At 35.5% G+C, this 19,241-nt stretch overlaps 1 protein-coding gene across 13 annotated transcripts in view; it reads right to left on the bottom strand.

Moving 5' to 3' along the window:
* LOC105490348 (dystrophin) overlaps positions 1-19,241 on the bottom strand; it is a 2,266,916-nt gene that overhangs the window by 721,751 nt on the left and 1,525,924 nt on the right. For all 13 annotated transcript variants that reach the window (XM_071089080.1, XM_071089088.1, XM_071089087.1 and 10 more), the window contains one exon: positions 5,077-5,178. In XM_071089080.1, coding sequence (XP_070945181.1) covers positions 5,077-5,178 — 102 coding nt within the window. The remainder of the gene's footprint in view (positions 1-5,076; positions 5,179-19,241) is intronic.

Raw genomic sequence — 19,241 nt, 5'->3', positions numbered from 1 at the left:
AGAATATACATACGGAGCATTTGAATGAAATTGTTTCATAAAATATAAATGTGCCAGGTATTTCTAAATGAGTGTGTTATTTTATAAAATGTAAGATTAGAAATATGGAAATGCTACTCAATTAAGAAATTGAATATAATTAGAAATTTGACAATCTCATCCATATTTCTAAATGTTTATGTTTACAAGTTGCCCAAAAATCTATTGTAATTTTTTTCTCTTCTCATTGGGAAAGTGAAGCTCTCTTTAAGTTTATGCATTGGGATTAGCATTTATTCAACCTCTTATACTCCAAGACTTTTTTTCAGTTGTAAAGCAAACTTATATTTTTTAAAAATAAAATGTTACTATGAATTTACTCATAAATTATTAAGTATTTCTAACATTGTTATCTTCTTTCTAGACGTCCTCTCCCAACTTGTTCTGGTGTTATTGGCATGGGAATTGTGCTCACTAAATGAGTCAGTCAAAATAGACTTGTTCATTTGAGGGGACAATTTTTATCTGTTATCTCTCTATTGATTTCTGTTGCTATAAGTGAAGTTACACCAGGTAAACGAGATTGTATGCATGACAGATGATTTATGAAATCCAAGTATTGTTTTAATGGTAATTATATTGATTTCGGCAACATTTTGACCAATGAAATACCATTCGACCTGCTATACTGTGAATAAGTCTTGAGATGCACATCTGTTGTGAGTAATATATTAAACATTGTTAGGCAAAAAATAAACCCTAAGGAAGTTTTGAAAAATGTTAAGATGTTGATGTTGGCAGTAGAACAAACTCATTGGAAGGAAAAAAAAACAGCTTAATCTAGTTAATTAACAACAAAACAGCTGGGAAAATGAAACATCCCTGGTTGTGATTGACTGTAATTGAAAATGACTAATGATGCTGTCATTTGCAGCTCATATCTGAGGAAATGATGCCTGGAAGATTATAATTGCCCTCTTGACCATTTGTCTACAGCAATTATTTTGTGTTAAAGGTTGAGATGGAACCCTTTGGCCAAACACAGAAAGGTCCTCACACCTTTTTCTGTTACATTGAAAAATAATTCAAGAGCAGTAAGTAAAATTAGGTTATGTAAGTAACATTTTTTGATAATATAAAAAGTTAGCAAAGCAAACCAGCTGGCTTCATTTTATCACTTTAGAAAGTAATCAAGACATTTAAAATTCCATTAACGCTCTCAGTTCTAATACATGGCAGGTGATGTAAGCATTGAAAGTATATGAACACATTTTTAAAAGTTAACTGAAAGTGTAGTTTTCTAACTTAAGTTAAAAATGAGTATGAATACAAGAAAATGGCGCATAAATGCTTAAGTTCAAGACAGTTAAAAATACAATTTTATAATAAAAACCAAACAACAAATGGCTTATTTCTTTTGTAGTTTATATTGTTGTTACTGATAGCAGTAGTTTTTGTTGCTTTTAAACTGCTAAATGGGGTGCTATTGAGGACCTCGTTATTACTCTATGGAAAAATGGAACACATTAAAAACTATTTCATCTATGGCATTAATGTAATACATTACACCAAAACTATAACTTTAGCAAAATTTTAAACAATTTATATAACTCATATAGTCAGTCTTCAATAATTTCTGAAGTTAAGATGAAGAAACAACATACAAATAAATAAAAGTATGTGTGTAGAGGGGGAGAGAGAGAGGGAGACAGAGAGAGGAGAGAGAGAGAGGGAGAGAAGGAGAGAGAGAAAAAGAGAGAGAGAGTTGAAGTGTTAAACAGAGATGGAGAGGTATTTGATCATATGATCCTAAGATTTTTCCAGTTATTTTGCAGCAGAGATTAGTACTATATATATGTCATTAGTAGTATTATTTCATAATTTTGACCTTTTATAGGAATTCCTCAAAGAAAATAAAGAAGTTGGTTAGTCAGAGATTTCCAAAAAGAAACCAGAAATATGCCATCTTTGAAAATAAAAGAAATCTTAAAGAAGTTGATGAAGTGAAGGAAAGATGAAAGAGGAAAGAAACTGAACAGGGATTAACCCAGCTTCCAATCAGAACTCAGCTTGGGAGGTGAGCGTAGGAGCTGAACAGACAGGCTGTCTGATGCAGAATGCAGAGGTGCCAATAGACAAGTCAATTTCCTAAGAAACAGAATAATTCCCTGATGTGTCTTTAATTAGAATGTCTGTAAGCAGTGGACATACTAATTATCCATTTAAATACTGGATCTTACATATACATCATGAGAGATTTTCATTTTCTTTTTAAAGAATATCATTTTCTTCATAATTATTACAGTTTCCAAATGCACCCGCCCCCAAAACAAAACAGAAACACAATTCTCCCATGAAAATGTGCTGCAGGCTACTCAGACTCGTTTCCTCTTCTATTAAGAGGTAACAAGACCCAGAGTGAAGAAGAGGCATGAGAAGTAGGACACATTTTAAATTTTGATATATGGACTCAAAGTTGAAAAAGGCTTTGTTCACTTTCTGTCAGAGCAATGGAGCGTCCTTCAGAAAAATCACTCTAACCTTTAAAAATAAATTTTTGATCCATGCAGAGATTTAAACAGCCCTCACAGCTTTCTACCTTGTATTGCTGGGTGTCATGTTCAAAACTGTGAGGTCATTTTTTGAGCCTCTAGTTGTTTCAGGCTACCACAAACCCCAGCTAATCTTCAGATGTTTCCAAGGTCATGGTCCATAGCAAAAGTTTTACATGAGTCAACTATTTTTTTACACCCCATAATTTCCAAATCGGTCTTGCATTTTTGCCCCTATCAACTTGATATCTATATCTATATCTATATATTTTGAAATGGAGTTTTGCTCATGTAGCCCAGGCTGGAGTGCAACGGCGTGGTCTCGGCTCACTGCAACTTCTGCCTCTCGGGTTCAAGCGATTCTCCTGCCTCAGCCTCCCAAGTAGCTGGGATTACAGATGCCTGCCACCACAGCTGGCTCATTTTCGTATTTTTAGTAGAGAGAGGGTTTCGCCATGTTGGCCAGGCTGGTCTCGAACTCCTGACCTCAGGTGATCTGCCTGCCTTGGCCTCCCAAAGTGCTGGGATTATAGGCGTGAGCCACCATGCCCAGCCAACTTGATATGCTGATTCTTCTCCAAATCCAAGGGAAAAATGGGAAAACAGGAATAAAATTTCCCTTAAGTTCAGCTTCTCCCAATGTGCCAAATTGAGAGAAAATGGGGAAGCAGGCAAGGAGAAAAAAAAAAAAAAAAAAGAAGGAAGGAAAGAATAGTGCTGTCTGCTACAAAAATGGTTTTAAGGGTGGTGAGAGAAGGAAAGCAACAGCTCCTGGTTTGTTCTTTTTATTCCAGAAAAGTAATTCTCCTTTTACATCACTAATGCATTAGCAGGAAGCAGATATGCTCAGGCATGGCAGATCCCAGTTCTTATCTCCAAGTAGCCCAGTAGTTGAGTGTGTGGGTGGAGGTGTGATAAGTTAGTATCAAGTATTTGGATTGTTTTGTACGTAATGAAAGCAAAAATTGTCTCACTGGCTTTTAATTAAGACCTCTCTCTCTCTCTTTTACAAAGGCACAAAAGTAAAAGCCAAATTACATGTACCTCTGTGATCTCTTAACAATTAGTGACAAACCTTAATTCATAGTCATACACCATAAGGCATAAAGTCTTTGAGGATCAACAAAGAGTAGACAGAAATGTACGCAATTGTCCATTTGTGCATTTCATGGCTTGCTACAATGAAAGTCACCCTGTTAACTGCTCTGGGGGCTGGCTTTCTTCAGAACATCAACAGAAACTCTGAAATTTGCTGCTTTCAGGACTTTCTCTAGCTCTTCGAATTAAATACTGAGCACATTGTTAGTTTTGTTAGTTTATGAAAAATGATTATACTGGGCTTGAACTGTATACAAATTACTTTTCTAGATTTTTGGAGTGGTTGCAATATATTCCTGAATAAATGTATGTTGATATCCACACAGAAACCTGTGATTTTCAGTGTCTGGTGTTTGGACATTAAGCTCAGTGCAAACTTCAACTTTACCTAAGGAAAAGTCTCTTGTAAGCTGTAAGGAAAACAAACAATCTTCTAGAAATTAAGCTTGGGCCAAGTGCAAGGGAAACTATGCAGTGACCTTAGAGACAGAATCTAAGTCATGGTAATGTTGTTTGCAAGGACAAACTGGTTCTGTATAATGAGGTTATTGACCTGAACTGTTTTCAAGCAGTTTTAAACATGAGGGTGAGGTTCATTGTATCCAAGCCTGCAACATTCACTGAGAGACTAAGACTGATCAATAAACAACCACAATTACAGGATCTCAGGAACCTTCATCATAATGGGAACCATTATAATTTCGGTCAGGTACAGAGAATCAGGTAACATATTGCTAACGTGTATTTAGCACTGGTCTCTCATTTGCAAATGGAAGCCATTGATTAGCTATTTTTTGAAAACTGACCTGGCTTTCCATCTCCCTCCTTATGTAATAGCCTGTGAATAAATGTGACCTAGACCTCAACATATGGAGAAGAAAACAAAATAGAAAGCTTTATCCCAGGCCAGCTTTTTGCCAAAGAAATAAGCAATTACATGACATTTCACTAAAAATTCTTGACCCAATGAAATACTGAAGCCTCAATGCCGATTTTCCTCTTTTATAAGAAAGAGCAACAAAGGAAAGAAAGGTCACAGACCATATTGTGATTCTTTACAGCTGTTGGAGACAGACACTATGATGCAGTAGCTTGATTTGAATTAAACCAAACAATAAGAAAAGCATCAAGGCTGGCAAGCAAAGCAATAAAGCCCCAAAGAATTTAATCTACCTTGAAGGTGGGACTACTTTTGTATTGATGGCAGCACACCAGGACAGAAATGAGTTCTTTAATGCAATGACTCGTTAACAGCCTTAAGATCACAATATATAAATAGGATATGCTGATCAAAAAGACAGCTTTGCCTCTGCTATTACAGTATGGCCAGTATTTCCTTACAAGTTATTTCATTGATTATAAATAGTCCACGTCAATGGCAAATGTACAACAGGGGAAGCATAACCCATTATGAGGTAATGGATATAGCTAGAGGTTGCTTCATTACCTTCACTGGCTGAGTGGCTGGTTTTTCCTTGTACAAACGCTGCCCTTTAGACAAAATCCCTTCCACATCCGGTTGTTTAGCTTGAACTGCGATTTCAGTTTCCTGGGGAAAAGAACCCATAGAGTGCAGATTAACTTCACAGTTAGCAATAAAATTACTAAATTTAAATATACCCTTGGAGACACCACATGTATTGCAGATCAATTTCTGCTGGGTACATAAGGGCACAAAAATGTAGCTTTTGATGCAGAGAAAAGAAACAGAGATGTGAAACAAAGTAAAGTTAAAAAAATTCATCCAATATCTTCTTGAATTATATAATAATACTCACAGAGAAACACAGGCGTTAACTTTCTACTTTTCAAAAAAGTAAAATGCAATAATGACAGTACAATTAACATAACTTATATGAATAGACACTAGTTTTAGCTTTAATAATCTCAATAATCCTAATGTTCATATGACTTTATACACTTATTGTTTTACAAAATTCTGTTTTGAGTATTGGATATAAATTTTGTTTTGAAATAAATATCAAATAATTATTTCTACATCACTGTCAAAATTATTTTCTTTCCAAAGGGTAAACACTTAAAGTACAGTATCAAAGCTTATTATATATTAATGAGTCAAATAGGCCTTTCGAAGAATGATTTTTTTTTTGTATTATTTGCTTTTCTTCAGTCTGGAGAAGGCTGAAGCATGACAAAAAAAATCCTTTAGGTATACGAATATAAGCATTTTGTTACTATCTGCTGCCTAGCTCTCTTGACAAGAGGACAAAAGAAATGTGCAGAAATTGAAGCTGACGGAAGTGAAGTTAAATATTACAGAAGACTTTTTGGATGGAACACTTGTTAAACACTAGGATAGAGCATCAATTAATCAATGTCAGGCATCAGTCAAGGCCTGGACAATCTTCCCCAGAGAGCAGCTCCTGATTAACCCACATCTCTCTTCCTCCCTCTCCTATCCCGGAGCCTCCCAGCACTGCTGTGTGTAAGCGTCTTATGCCACTGTTTCCTTTGTATACTGTGTTTGTACCTGTTCCCTCTCAGTTCATCAGTAGGAAATCCCAAATTACTATAATCTCAAACTGCCCAGTGTGTTGTCTTGCAACTTATGGGTGCTCAGCACATACTCTTGAGATAGACTATTTTTCTCCAGTTCTTATTATAATAAATACCAGCGGCAAACAGGCACTTTGGTCAAAATTGTATATAACTAACTTCATGTGTTAATGGTTATGTATGCAAATTTCAGTTCCTTTATAACAGGAGTTTAACTACTTTACATGTAGAACTACTAATTGATAGTCTTACTGCCCCTTGCCAAGAAAACACATTGTTCCCTGAAAATGCAGCACCCGGAATGACTGTATGTCTTTGCTAGAGGTAGAAATAGCTCTGATCTCAGATCAGAAAATCTAGTTTTACTTACTGAATTCTGAATAGGTCCCCAGCCACTATAAATTCACCCTTGAATACCCCATTTGTAAAAAAAACATTTTGGTGTAGTAAATGGTTATATGGTCTCAAAATACTTTAAGAGAAAATAAAATATATTATTCTAAGGAAGTAGACAAAAGAGCGTATCTTCCCCAAGGTAAAAATGATTTAAGAAAAGGAAAAAAAGTAACTGAATTTTCAACCTATACATTTATCATTTATGTATACCGTAAAGTACCAAGCCAAATCCATGTACAATGTCTAAATTATACATTTGAAATTATATATGCATTACACATATAAACTGATGAGTTAACTTAAAGCACTGTCACCACCATTCATTTTGTATGTGTTTCTCTTAAGACAAACCACTATTTTCTATTTATTCACTGACAGCTGGGACTTTTCTTGTGATATTTATTGATATTGCTAATTACTGGTAATAGACAATGTTTTCTGATTAGCTTCACCATAGCTGTAGACTATATTATTGATGATAGCATAGTTACCATTTGTATAATGAGTACTGTTTCCCTTCCCCAACCCTGATTCAAACAGATTGCCAATTTACAGATAAGAAAATGAATCAAGGGTGGATGGGATAGTAGTGATGGTAGTGACAATGATGTGAATAGCTTGCCCACAACCTCGTGGGATGTAGAACAGTTAATATTCAAACACGGCTAGGTCTGAATCCAAAGTTTATGCTATTGGCAGTAGTAACAGCTACTTCTTCGTATCCTACAACAACTTAATAACATATCTAAATGACTTGATCAAATTATGTGATTTCTAAGCATTAAGAATTTTACTTTCACCATCTGAATCTGACATTATCACATATGCTGAAAAACATGTCCTACCTCTCTGATAATAGAGAATCACTATGGGTCAGAGGGAGACACGCAACTTAATGCAACAGTAGTCATTCCCATTCATTGGAATTTTTGAAAAATGATAGCAAAGACTATTGTTTCCACTGCCAACCTACAGTCTTATTTAAACTGTTCCAATTCCTTTGCTTCCTCCTTCAAAACACATCACAATTAGTCAAACTATGTGTATATGTATAGTGTTGACCATTCCTAAAGAATTATCCTCTATAAGAGTAAGGCCCATAACTACCTTGTTCACTCACATCCCTGGAAGTGCCTAACACATAGTAGGTGCTAAACAAAAAATTATTGAATGGGCAAATAAATACTGTTGCAACTTTGAGCCTATGGGAATTGAGTTAGAGTGTGTATTACTAGAGACATTTGTTCATGCAGACAGTTGAAAGGTTCATGGCACAGATTATTTTCTTTCTAAATAATCTGCTAGAGTTAAATACAGAGTCTACTTTTCTACTTTTGGATTTCCTTTAGCGATTTTTTGGGAAATTTTACATCTTCACATTATTGATTACAACAATGTCTCAGAAAACCCATTTCTATGATAAATTAAAATGGGATTATTTTATACTTAATCCTTTCATTGACTTCCTTTAAACTAAAATTCCATTTATTCCATATTTTTCTTCTCAGCTGAATTTGGATAATTTAATCTCTATCTAGTAAACCAAGGGAAAATCATAAATACAAATGTTTTAGCATTTATATTATTTAGCATGAATATTTTACATAACCAACATCTGAATGTGGGACCGCTAATCAGACACTTTATAACTATTGCACTTGAAGCATAGTAAACATTTATTAGTTTTCATTTGTAATTTCAGTAGAAGAGTAAACTTGGAAGGGCTGGAGGATCATACTTCCTATACAAAACTAAAAACTTCTATGAGTATTAAAACCTGTGCTGTCCTAGCATGGAAAAGCTCATCTTTCCTTTCAAACACTCCCACTTCACTTTTCTTTTTCACTCATCGAACACAGGAAGTCAATATTCTCCTCAGATTCCCTTAAATTTAACGTGTCCCTCTGTCCCCCAATACATATAATTTGTATTTGATACACTTCACGCAACTTTTGCTTTTCATAGTATTTATATGTTAAAACCTTTTGCACTGAACACCAAACTTCATATATTATTCCAACTTTTAAAAAAGATTTATATTTCTAAAAATGGAGTATGTATTCAAAAGATAGCTGCTGCATCATCTATTCAATATATTTATCAAATGATTTGGAGGGCCCACCATAAAGATTGGGATACAGCACTAGAAACTTTTCAATTTACAATATGAATATATGTGTGTGATATACATGTATATACATATATATGTGTATTAGGTATGACATATAATACACATATCAACATATAGGTATAATATGCACATATACACATATGCATATGTGTGAATGGATATTTAGACACATGTATGTATATGTACAGGTGTACCTCATTTTACTGAGTTTTGCCTTACTGGCTCTGCAGATACTGCAGTTTTTACAAACTGAAGGTTTGTAGCAACCCTGCATCAAGCAAGTCTATCAGCAACATTTCCAACACCATGTGCTTACTTCATGTCTCTGTGTCACATTTTGATAATTCTCACAATATTGCAAGCTTTCTCAATATTTTTATAACTGTTATGGTGACGGGTAATTGGTAATCTTTGATGTTACTATTTTAATAGTTTTGGGGTGACACAAACAGTGCCCATATAGGATGGCAAACTTAATCCATTAATGTATGTATTCTGAACTCTCCACTGACCAGTCAGTCATTCCCTTACCTCTGTTCCTCTCCTTGGGCCTCCCTATTCTGAGACATAACAATATCGAAATTATGCCAGTTAGTAACTGTACTATGACCTCTAAGTGTTCAAGGGAAAATAAGAGTTGCATGCCTCTCACTTTACATCAAAAGCTAGAAATGATTAAACTTGGTGAGGAAGGCATGTCAAAAGCCAAGATAGGCTGGAAGCTAGGCCTCTTGTGCCCGTTAGCTAAGTTGAGAATGCAAAGGAAAAATTCTTGAAGAAAGTTAAAAGTGCTAGTCTAGTAAACATGCAAATGATAACAAAGCAGAACAGCCTTATTGTTAATATGGAGAATGCCTTAGTGGTCTGGACAGAAGTTCAAAACAGCCACAACATTCTCTTAAGCCAAAGCCTAATCCAGAGCAAGGATCAATTCTGTTCAGTTGTATGAATGCTGACAGAGGTGAGGAAATTGTAGAAGTTGGAAGCCAGCAGAGGTTTGTTCATGAGGCTTTAGGACGAAACCCTCTCCATAACATAAAAGTGCAAGGTGTTTTTGCTGCCGTTGCTTTTGGTGTTTTAGACATGAAGTCTTTGCCCATGCCTATGTCCTGAATAGTACTACCTAGGTTTTCCTCTAGGGTTTTTATGGTATTAGGTCTAACATTTAAGTCTCTAATCCATCTTGAATTAATTTTCGTATAAGGAGTAAGGAAAGGATCCAGTTTCAGCTTTCTACTTATGGCTAGCCAATTTTCCCAGCACCATTTATTAAATAGGGAATCCTTTCCCCATTTCTTGTTTCTCTCAGGTTTGTCAAAGATTAGATGGCTGTAGATGTGTGGTATTATTTCTGAGGGCTCTGTTCTGTTCCATTGGTCTATATCTCTGTTTTGGTACCAGTACCATGCTGTTTTGGTTACTGTAGCCTTGTAGTATAGTTTGAAGTCAGGTAGCGTGATGCCTCCAGCTTTGTTCTTTTGACTTAGGATTGTCTTGAAGATGCGGGCTCTTTTTTGGTTCCATATGTACTACGGCAGCAAAAGCCAAAATTGACAAATGGGATCTCATTAAACTAAAGAGCTTCTGCACAGCAAAAGAAACTACCATCAGAGTGAACAGGCAACCTACAGAATGGGAGAAAATTTTTGCAATCTACTCATCTGACAAAGGGCTAATATCCAGAACCTACAAAGAACTCAAACAAATTTACAAGAAAAAAACAAGCAACCCCATCAAAAAGTGGGCAAGGGATATGAACAGACATTTCTCAAAAGAAGACATTCATACAGCCAACAGACACATGAAAAAATGCTCATCATCACTGGCCATCAGAGAAATGCAAATCAAAACCACAATGAGATACCATCTCACACCAGTTAGAATGGCGATCATTAAAAAGTCAGGAAACAACAGGTGCTGGAGAGGATGTGGAGAAATAGGAACACTTTTACACTGTTGGTGGGATTGTAAACTAGTTCAACCATTATGGAAAACAGTATGGCGATTCCTCAAGGATCTAGAACTAGAAGTACCATATGACCCAGCCATCCCATTACTGGGTATATACCCAAAGGATTATAAATCATGCTGCTATAAAGACACATGCACACGTATGTTCATTGAGGCACTATTCACAATAGCAAAGACTTGGAATCAACCCAAATGTCCATCAGTGACAGACTGGATTAAGAAAATGTGGCACATATACACCATGGAATACTATGCAGCCATCAAAAAGGATGAGTTTGTGTCCTTTGTAGGGACATGGATGCAGCTGGAAACCATCATTCTTAGCAAACTCTCACAAGAACAGAAAACCAAACACCGCATGTTCTCACTCATAGGTGGGAACTGAACAATGAGATCACTTGGACTCGGAAAGGGGGACATCACACACCAGGGCCTATCATGGGGAGGGGGGAGGGGGGAGGGATTGCATTGGGAGTTATACCTGATGTAAAGGACGAGTTGATGGGTGCTGACGAGTTGATGGGTGCAGCACAGCAACATGGCACAAGTATACATATGTAACAAACCTGCACGTTATGCACATGTACCCTAGAACTTAAAGTATAATAATAATAAAAAAGAAAAAGAAAAAAAGAGTGCAAGGTGGAGCAACAAGTGCTGATGGAGAAGCTGCAGCAAACTATCCAGAAGATCAAGTTAATATCTAAGATGATGAAGGTAGCTACACTAAACAGATTTTCAGTGTAGATGAAGCAGTCTTCTATTGGAAAAAGATGCCATCTAGGACTTTCATTGACTAGCTAGAGAGAAATCAATGCCTGGCTTTGAAAGTTCAAAGGACAGGCTGACTCTCTTGTGAGGGGCTAATGCAATCGGTGACTTTCAATTAAAGCCAATGCTGATTTACCATTCCAAAAATCCTAGGGCCCTTACAATTATGCTAATAGACTCTGCCTGTGCTCTATAAAGGGAACAACAAAGCCTGGATGATAGCACATCCCTTTACGGCATGGTTTACTGAATATTTTAAGCCTATTGCACAGAAGAAAAAATCTCTTTCAATATATTACTGCTTGTTGATAATGCACCTGCTCAGCCAAAAGGTCTGATGAAGATGTGCCAAGAGATTAATTTTGTTTTTATACCTGCTAACACAACATCCATTCTGCAGACCTTGGATCAAGGAGTCATTTCAGCTCTCAAGACTTATTCTTTAAAAAGTACATTTTGTAAGGCTATAGTTGCCCTAGGCAGTGATTCCTCTGATGGATTTGGGTAAACGGAAAATCTTCTGGAAAGGACTCACCATTCCAGATGCCATTAAGAAAATTTGTGATTCATGGAAAGAGGTAAATATCAACATTACAAGGAGTTTGGTAGAAGTTTATTCCAACCCTCATGAATGATTATGAGGGTGCAAGACTTTAGTGGGGGAAGTTACTGTGGATGTGGAAAAAATTGCAAGAGAACTAGAATAAGAAGTGGAGCCTGAAGGTGTAACTGAATGGCTGTAATCTCATAATAAAACTTCAATGGATGAAGAGTTGCTACTTATAGATGAACATAACAAAGTGTTTTCATGAGACAGAATCTACTCCTGGTGAAGATGCTGTAAACAATGTTGAAATGACAACAAAGGGTTTAGAATATTCTGTAAACTTAGTTGGTAAAGCAGCAGCAGGGTATGAGAGGCTTGACCTCATTTTTGAAAGATCTACTGTGAGTGAAATGCTATCAAATAGCATCACACGCTACATAAAAATCTTTTGTGAAAAAAATCAATCAACGTAGCAAACTTCATGGTTGTTTTATTCTAAGAAATTGGCACAGTCACTCCAACCTTCATCAGTTACTACTCTGATCAGTCAGCAGCTATCTACATCAAGGCAAGACCATCCATCAGCAAAAAGATTAAGACTCATTGAAGGCTCAGATGATTGTTAGCAAGCTTCAGCAACGAAGTAGTTTTTAAATAATTTCAACTATTATTTTAGATTTAAGGGGTACATGTGCAGGTTTGTTACATTTATATACTTATTGGGTGATACTGAGGTTTGGAGTATGACTGATCCTGTCACTGAGATAGTGCACATTGTATCTAATAGTTTTTCAACTCTTGCCCCTTCCTTATCTCTTCCCCTACTAGTTTCCAGTATGTACTGTTGCCATCTTTATGTCCATGAATGCCCAATGTTTAGGCCCACTTATAAGTGAGAACATGTGGTATTTGGTTTTCTGTTCCTACTAATTCACTTATGATAATGGCCTCCAGTTGCATGCATGTTGCTACAAAGGACATAATTTCATTCTTTTTTATGGTTGTGTAGTATTTCATATTGTATGTGTACCACATTTTCTTCATCCAGTCCACCATTGATGGTTATCTAGGTTGATTCCTTGGCTTTTCTATTGTGAATAGTGCTGCAATGAACATACAAGTGCATGTGTCTTTTTAGTAGAATGATTTCTTTTCTTTTGGATATATAATCAGTAATGGGATTGCTGGGTCGAATGATAGTGCATTTTAAGTTGAGAAATTTCCAAACTGCTTTCCACAGTGGCTGAACTAATTTACACTCCCACCAACAGTGTATAATGTTCCCCTTTCTCCGCAGTCTCACCAACATCTATTATGTTTTGAGTTTTTGATAATAGGTATTCTGACTGGTGTGAGATGGTATCTCACTGTGGTTTTGATTTCCTTTTCTCTGATGATGAGTGATGTGGAGCATTTTTTCATATTTGTTAGCCACCTGTGTGTCTTCTTTTGAGAAGTATCTATCTGTTCATGTCTTTTGCCCACTTTTTTAATGGGGTTATCTGTGTTTTGCTTGTTAAGTTCCCTATAGATTATGGATATTAGATCTTTGTCTGATGGATAGTTTGTGTATATTCTCTCTCATCTTGTGGGTTGTCTGTTTACTCTGTTGATAGTTTATTTTGCTGTGCAGAAACTCTTTAGTTTAATTAGATCCCACCTGTGAATTTTTGGTTTTGTTACATTTGCTTTTAAGGACTTAGTAATGAATTCTTTCCCAAGGGTGATGTCTAGAATAGTATTTCCTAGGTTTTCTTCTAGGATTCTTCTAGTTTGAGATTTAATTTAATTTAATTTATTTATTTAGGGACAGAATCTCGCTGTTGTCAGGCTGGAGTTCTGTGATGCTATCTGGGCTCACTACAACCTCCAACTCCCTGGTTCAAGCGGTTCTCCTGCTTCAGCCTCCCAAGTAGCTGGGATTACAGGGACGTGCCACCTTGCCCAGCTAATTTTTTTCTATTTTTAGTAGAGATGGGATTTCACCATGTTGGCCAGGATGGTCTCGATCTCCTGACCTCGTGATCTGCTTGCTTCAGCCTCCCAAAGTGCTGGGATTACAGGTGTGAGCCACCACACCCAGCTGAGATTTTATTTTTTTAAATCTTTAATCCATCTTGAGTTAATTTTTGTATATAGTGAAAGGTAGGAGTCCAGTTTCATTCCTCTGCATATAGTTAGCTAGCTATGCCAGTACCATTTATTGAGTAGGGAGTCCTTTCCCCATTTTTTCATTTACTTTGTTAAAGATCAGATGGCTGTAGGTATGTGGCTTTATTTCTGGGTTCTCTATTCTGTTCTATTGGTCTAAGTTTCTGTCTTTGTGAAAGTCCCATCCTGTTTGGGTAACTGTAGCCTTATAGTATAGTTTGAAGTTGGTTAATATCATGCTTTATTCCTTTCACTTATGATTGCTTTTACTCTTCAGGCTCTTTTTTAGATTCATATGAATTTTAGGATAGCTTTTTATAATCTATGAAAAATGACATTGGTAGTTTGATAGGAATAGCATTGAATCTGTAGATTGCTATAAGCAGTATGTCCATTTTAACGATATTGATTCTTCCTTTCCATTAACATGGAATGTTTTTCCATTTGTTTGTGTTATCTATGGTTTCTTTCAGCAGTGTTTTGTAGTTACCCCTGTAGAAATCTTTCACCTTTTGGTTAGATGTATTCCTAGATATTTTATTTTTTGTGGCTATTGTAAATAGGTTGCATTCTTGATTTGGCTCTCAGCTTGAACATTGCAATAACATATTTTTAAATTAAGGCATGTACATTAGTATTTAGGCATACACTATTGCATACTTAATAGATTACAGTGTAGTATAAACATGACTTTTATATGTACCAAGAAACCAAAAAATTCATGTGACTCACTTTATTATGGTGGTCTGAAACTGAACCTTCAGTGTCTCAGAGGTATGTCTGTATATGTATATGTATATGTATATGTATATGTATATGTATGCTATGAAGAAAGACTAAAAAGAGTAAGTAGAGAGTGACAGTGGGCTCTATTTTAGGCATTGTGAGCACAGAAGACTGCTCCTCTCTTCAGGAAATGGAATGAAGTGAAGAAATGAGTCATGTCAACATACTGAAGACTATTTCAGGCAGAGGGAAAAGCCAGTTCAATTGCCAAAAGGCGGCGAGGAGTTTGGCTTGTATAAGGATTTGAAGTAGTACAATGCTCTGTTAACATAAATATGTACAGAATCATTCAGGTGTTGTAGAGGACAGAATAAAGTTTTCTCTCTCTCTTTCTCTCCCTCTCTTTCTCTCAAGTTGATTGTATACACCAAGAACTTGGTACTTTGTAATATTTCTTGGATACCAACCCTGATTTGACTCTTTTAAGATGATAACTCTAGCGGCAGATTGGAGGCAAGATTTTAAGGATAAGGGGCCGGTGGAAGAAACATAGGATATTCCTTTAGAAGTCCAAGTACTTATTGAACAAACAGGAGCAGCATGGATGTTCAGGCAGTATCATTCTTATGTTGTGGATACAGGACTGGCAGGACTTGATGGGGAAAAAGAAAATTTTCAGAATCACCAAGATTTTATAACTTGGGAGAAACTGTCTAGGGGAATAGGGAAGATAGATGAGCCTGTACATGGAAGCAATAATGTTTACAGGTTGGACACATGAGTCAAGGTGCCTGTGAGTAACACTGATGCAAATGTACAGAAAGTAATTGGAAAAACAAGTGTAGTGCGCAGATTAGGGGTAAAGCTAAGAATACAGGTTTGGAGGTAAAAACAGTAGTTGGACAATATTGTCCCAGTGATACTTGTAGAGTGACTGAGGACAGAGCCAGAATTAGGTATTCACCTCCACAGGATAAGAGAAGAAAGTTGAACCAATAAAAAATAGCAAGAGCAGAAGAGATTGAAACAAGAATATGTAAAAACCCAAAAAAGAAGTGAGGAGAGAATTATATGAAAAGGGGTGCCACCATGTTATATATTACAGATTAGCAAGGAAACTAAAGAAATAATAGAAATACTAACACTGAATATATCCTTCATTGGAGGTTAAAATGAAATGAGGGTTTATATCCAATGTTCTCGGTTTACTTTGTAAATACTAGCTTCTGCTCCCCCAAATTTACTACATGTTTCCATTTTTAAAATTCAGCAAACAGATTTAGGTAACAACAGTAAACTTACTAGATATATCTTACAATGGGAGCAACTATATCAAGGTCAGTAAAACAAATCAATGTGAATGTTTGCTCTGGAAAATCAAGGAATACACACACACACACACACACACACACACACACAATCTTTAAGGATAGTTATTATGGAAGAAACAAACCTAAAATTATAAGGGTATTAATTCATTCTCTATGATAAAAATTCTTAAGATTTTTAAAAAGTCTTGCAACACTGTAACCAATTCAAAAGGCTTGATATTTCTTCCTTTAAAATTGCTTATATGTACAATCCACTGTAAATTCTATAACTTTAGCAAATGAACAGAAATAGTCAATAATTTCATCTGTGTTTCCTGTATGCAGCCAAATGACTAGCATCCTTCTCTATCCACCCCATGTTCTTCAATCACCCATAAATAGTTCCAAAAATCATGAAGAATAGATACCACTATTCAGAAGGCACTGGCAGATAGATAGGATCAGGAGTCTGCTTTGACTACTACAAGGAATTTCCTTAAGACATTCACATATGAATTTTAATTAATAAAATTGCTATTGGCAAATAAACAGAAATAGCAACAAGGCTGACATTTGAGTAGTCCAAGTATTATTTAGAGCTCCAAAGTACTAAGCAGGTGCTTGCTAGATGATGGACTGAAGAGCAGGTGGCATGCCAAATGAAATGTCCATATTTTTCACTTGCAGGAAGTAGAATATTCCCCATTCAAGTCACCAAAATAGCCCTAGATTTAGTCCTCTGGTGAATGAACATTGCATAGTCACCTCATTTCCCTCTATTGAAATGTTTCCTATTACCGTGTCCTTCTATCATCACTATTGTCATCTTTTCATCCTTCAATGACATAATACAGATTTTAAGTACCTAGATGAGATTTATTCTCAGTTCTATAGAAATAGAGCAATGGGTGAAAGAATTCATTTCAGCTCTAAATTCTTTGTGGTTACTTTTCCTTGGCACATTTTTGGAGAACTGGACCTCTAATTAAATGCACCTTTGATAGATCACTTTAGAAAGACCATTTTGAAGATAAATTTCTACAATTTACCTCACTACATTTATTTGCAGGTTGAATTTATTAGTTCAAAGATAGGTCAGTTATTAAGGGCAAGATATTATTGCTTGAAGGGTCAACTGTAGTAAATCCAATTAACTTCACTGAAAATATTCTTTACTATATATTTTCTTAAGTGAGTTTAAGGAAAATAAACTATAAGAACTGACAATTATGCTAAAAATGAAAGAATATGTAAAATAAATTTTAAAAATTTGTTATTTTTCCATGCAAATAAAATGTGACATAGAAAAGCTAAAAAACAAAGCAAGAAACAACTCCAAAGAAACCACATGAGATGGAAAGATTAGAAAATGGTACTAAAATCATTAGCTGCGCTGAAAATGGCAAGTAACTGCTATAGTGATATTAACTGCTACGATAATATTAACAAGCTACAGTTGCTAAAATACTTACTATATGTCAAACACTGTGCTTTTCACACACACATACACTCCTACAAAAAAAGTTGTATCTAATTTCACAGATGCTGAAATTGAGAGCGATTAGGTCAATTATCCAAGACCATGTGGCTTGCAAATAGCAGAGTTGAGATTATATCCAGGAAGTATGTGTCACCAAATCTCTACTTCCTTTCTTAATCTATTGTGTATACTGTGTGTATGTGTGTATGCATGCATGTATGCACATGTACATATATGCTTATTTCTTTCCAAAATTGACATGCTTCTTAATATTATGTTAATTAATTCTCCTCCTCTTGAACTCAAATACATTCTACAATATTCTTGCAGAATATAAATGAGAGAAAATCCTATCTCTTTTCACAGAAAAGCAAATAAATTTTTACATAGCCTTGAAAATGCTCTGAGGGTTTCTCTTAGTGGGTTTCTGATTGCCAAACCTCTGATATCCAGGTCAGAGAATTGGTTTGAGAAAACCTTTTATCTCACAAATGGCCTCACATCTTTATATGATTTCAGATAAGGTGAAGAAGGCCACCACTAAAATGGAAACATAGCTAATTATAGTGGCCGGCTTTTGTAAGGAGAAAGTGTTCAACTTCAAAGAACATTCAGACAAGAAAGTCGTCAAGGGATTTCCACCAAAAAGCCTCATTTCTAATAATAGAACATTTCCATTAAGGTTTTTTGTTTTTCCCTGTGCCTTATTCTTAATGTCCCCTCCAATGCAAGATTGTGCACCAGGTGTAAAGATCCTTATGATACAAGAAGAGTTTTATTTTCTTCATAGTATTGATAGTTTACTGTAATGTCAGGTATAACTTTAAGAAAATAACTTGTATTAATTAGGTAATAGGGAGTAATGGTTCACTAACAGTAGGAGAATATCATAGTCTCTTTTGAAATTCAGCCCTGATAGGTTTTTGAAATGGAGTAACTCTAAGCACCTTTAGTTTTATTTATTTCTTATTAAATGGCATTACTAATAATGGGCAGTTACTGATCCGACAAGCAGTGAAGCAAAGATTAGTGATGAGAAGAGGTCAAAAAAAGAAAACAAAAAACAAAAACCTTTGAGAGTAAAAGTATCAAGTCAGAGGCAAATTAATATATATTTACATTTTCTAATAATTGATTTATTCAACATTATATTTCTAATTCAACATCATGCTGATTGTGTGTGCATGTGTTTAACTAGAAATTTGGTGTTCATAGAAATAGTACAGCAGGGAAAAATTCTTCCTTATTTTCCTTTCTTGTACTTAATTTCTTTAAATTTTCTTCATTTTGCCTACTAATAACCTTAGAATACATGATTATATATAAAGAATATATATCTCAAAGCACATTATAAGGAGGACATAAACAACCTTTCCATGTATGTTCAAACATTTATTTATTTATTTGTTCATTCAACAAACATTTATTCAATGCTTACTATGTTTCACTGCCTGGGGTAGGAATGGGGAATGCAGACACACAAATACATATTAAACTTAGAGCGTGTCAGGTATAACAACTAGTCAAGTGCAATGTACAATGGAGCACAGAGCAGGAACTGATTAGTTTTGTGTTTGATAGACAAGAAGGTCAGGACAGAAAGGCTGGTAGC

Source organism: Macaca nemestrina, chromosome X (assembly GCF_043159975.1).
Source record: "Macaca nemestrina isolate mMacNem1 chromosome X, mMacNem.hap1, whole genome shotgun sequence".
In the NCBI taxonomy this organism is placed as follows: Eukaryota; Metazoa; Chordata; class Mammalia; order Primates; family Cercopithecidae; genus Macaca; species Macaca nemestrina.
Note: the sequence above shows the minus strand (reverse complement) of the source record. Positions and strands in the feature narration are given on the sequence as shown.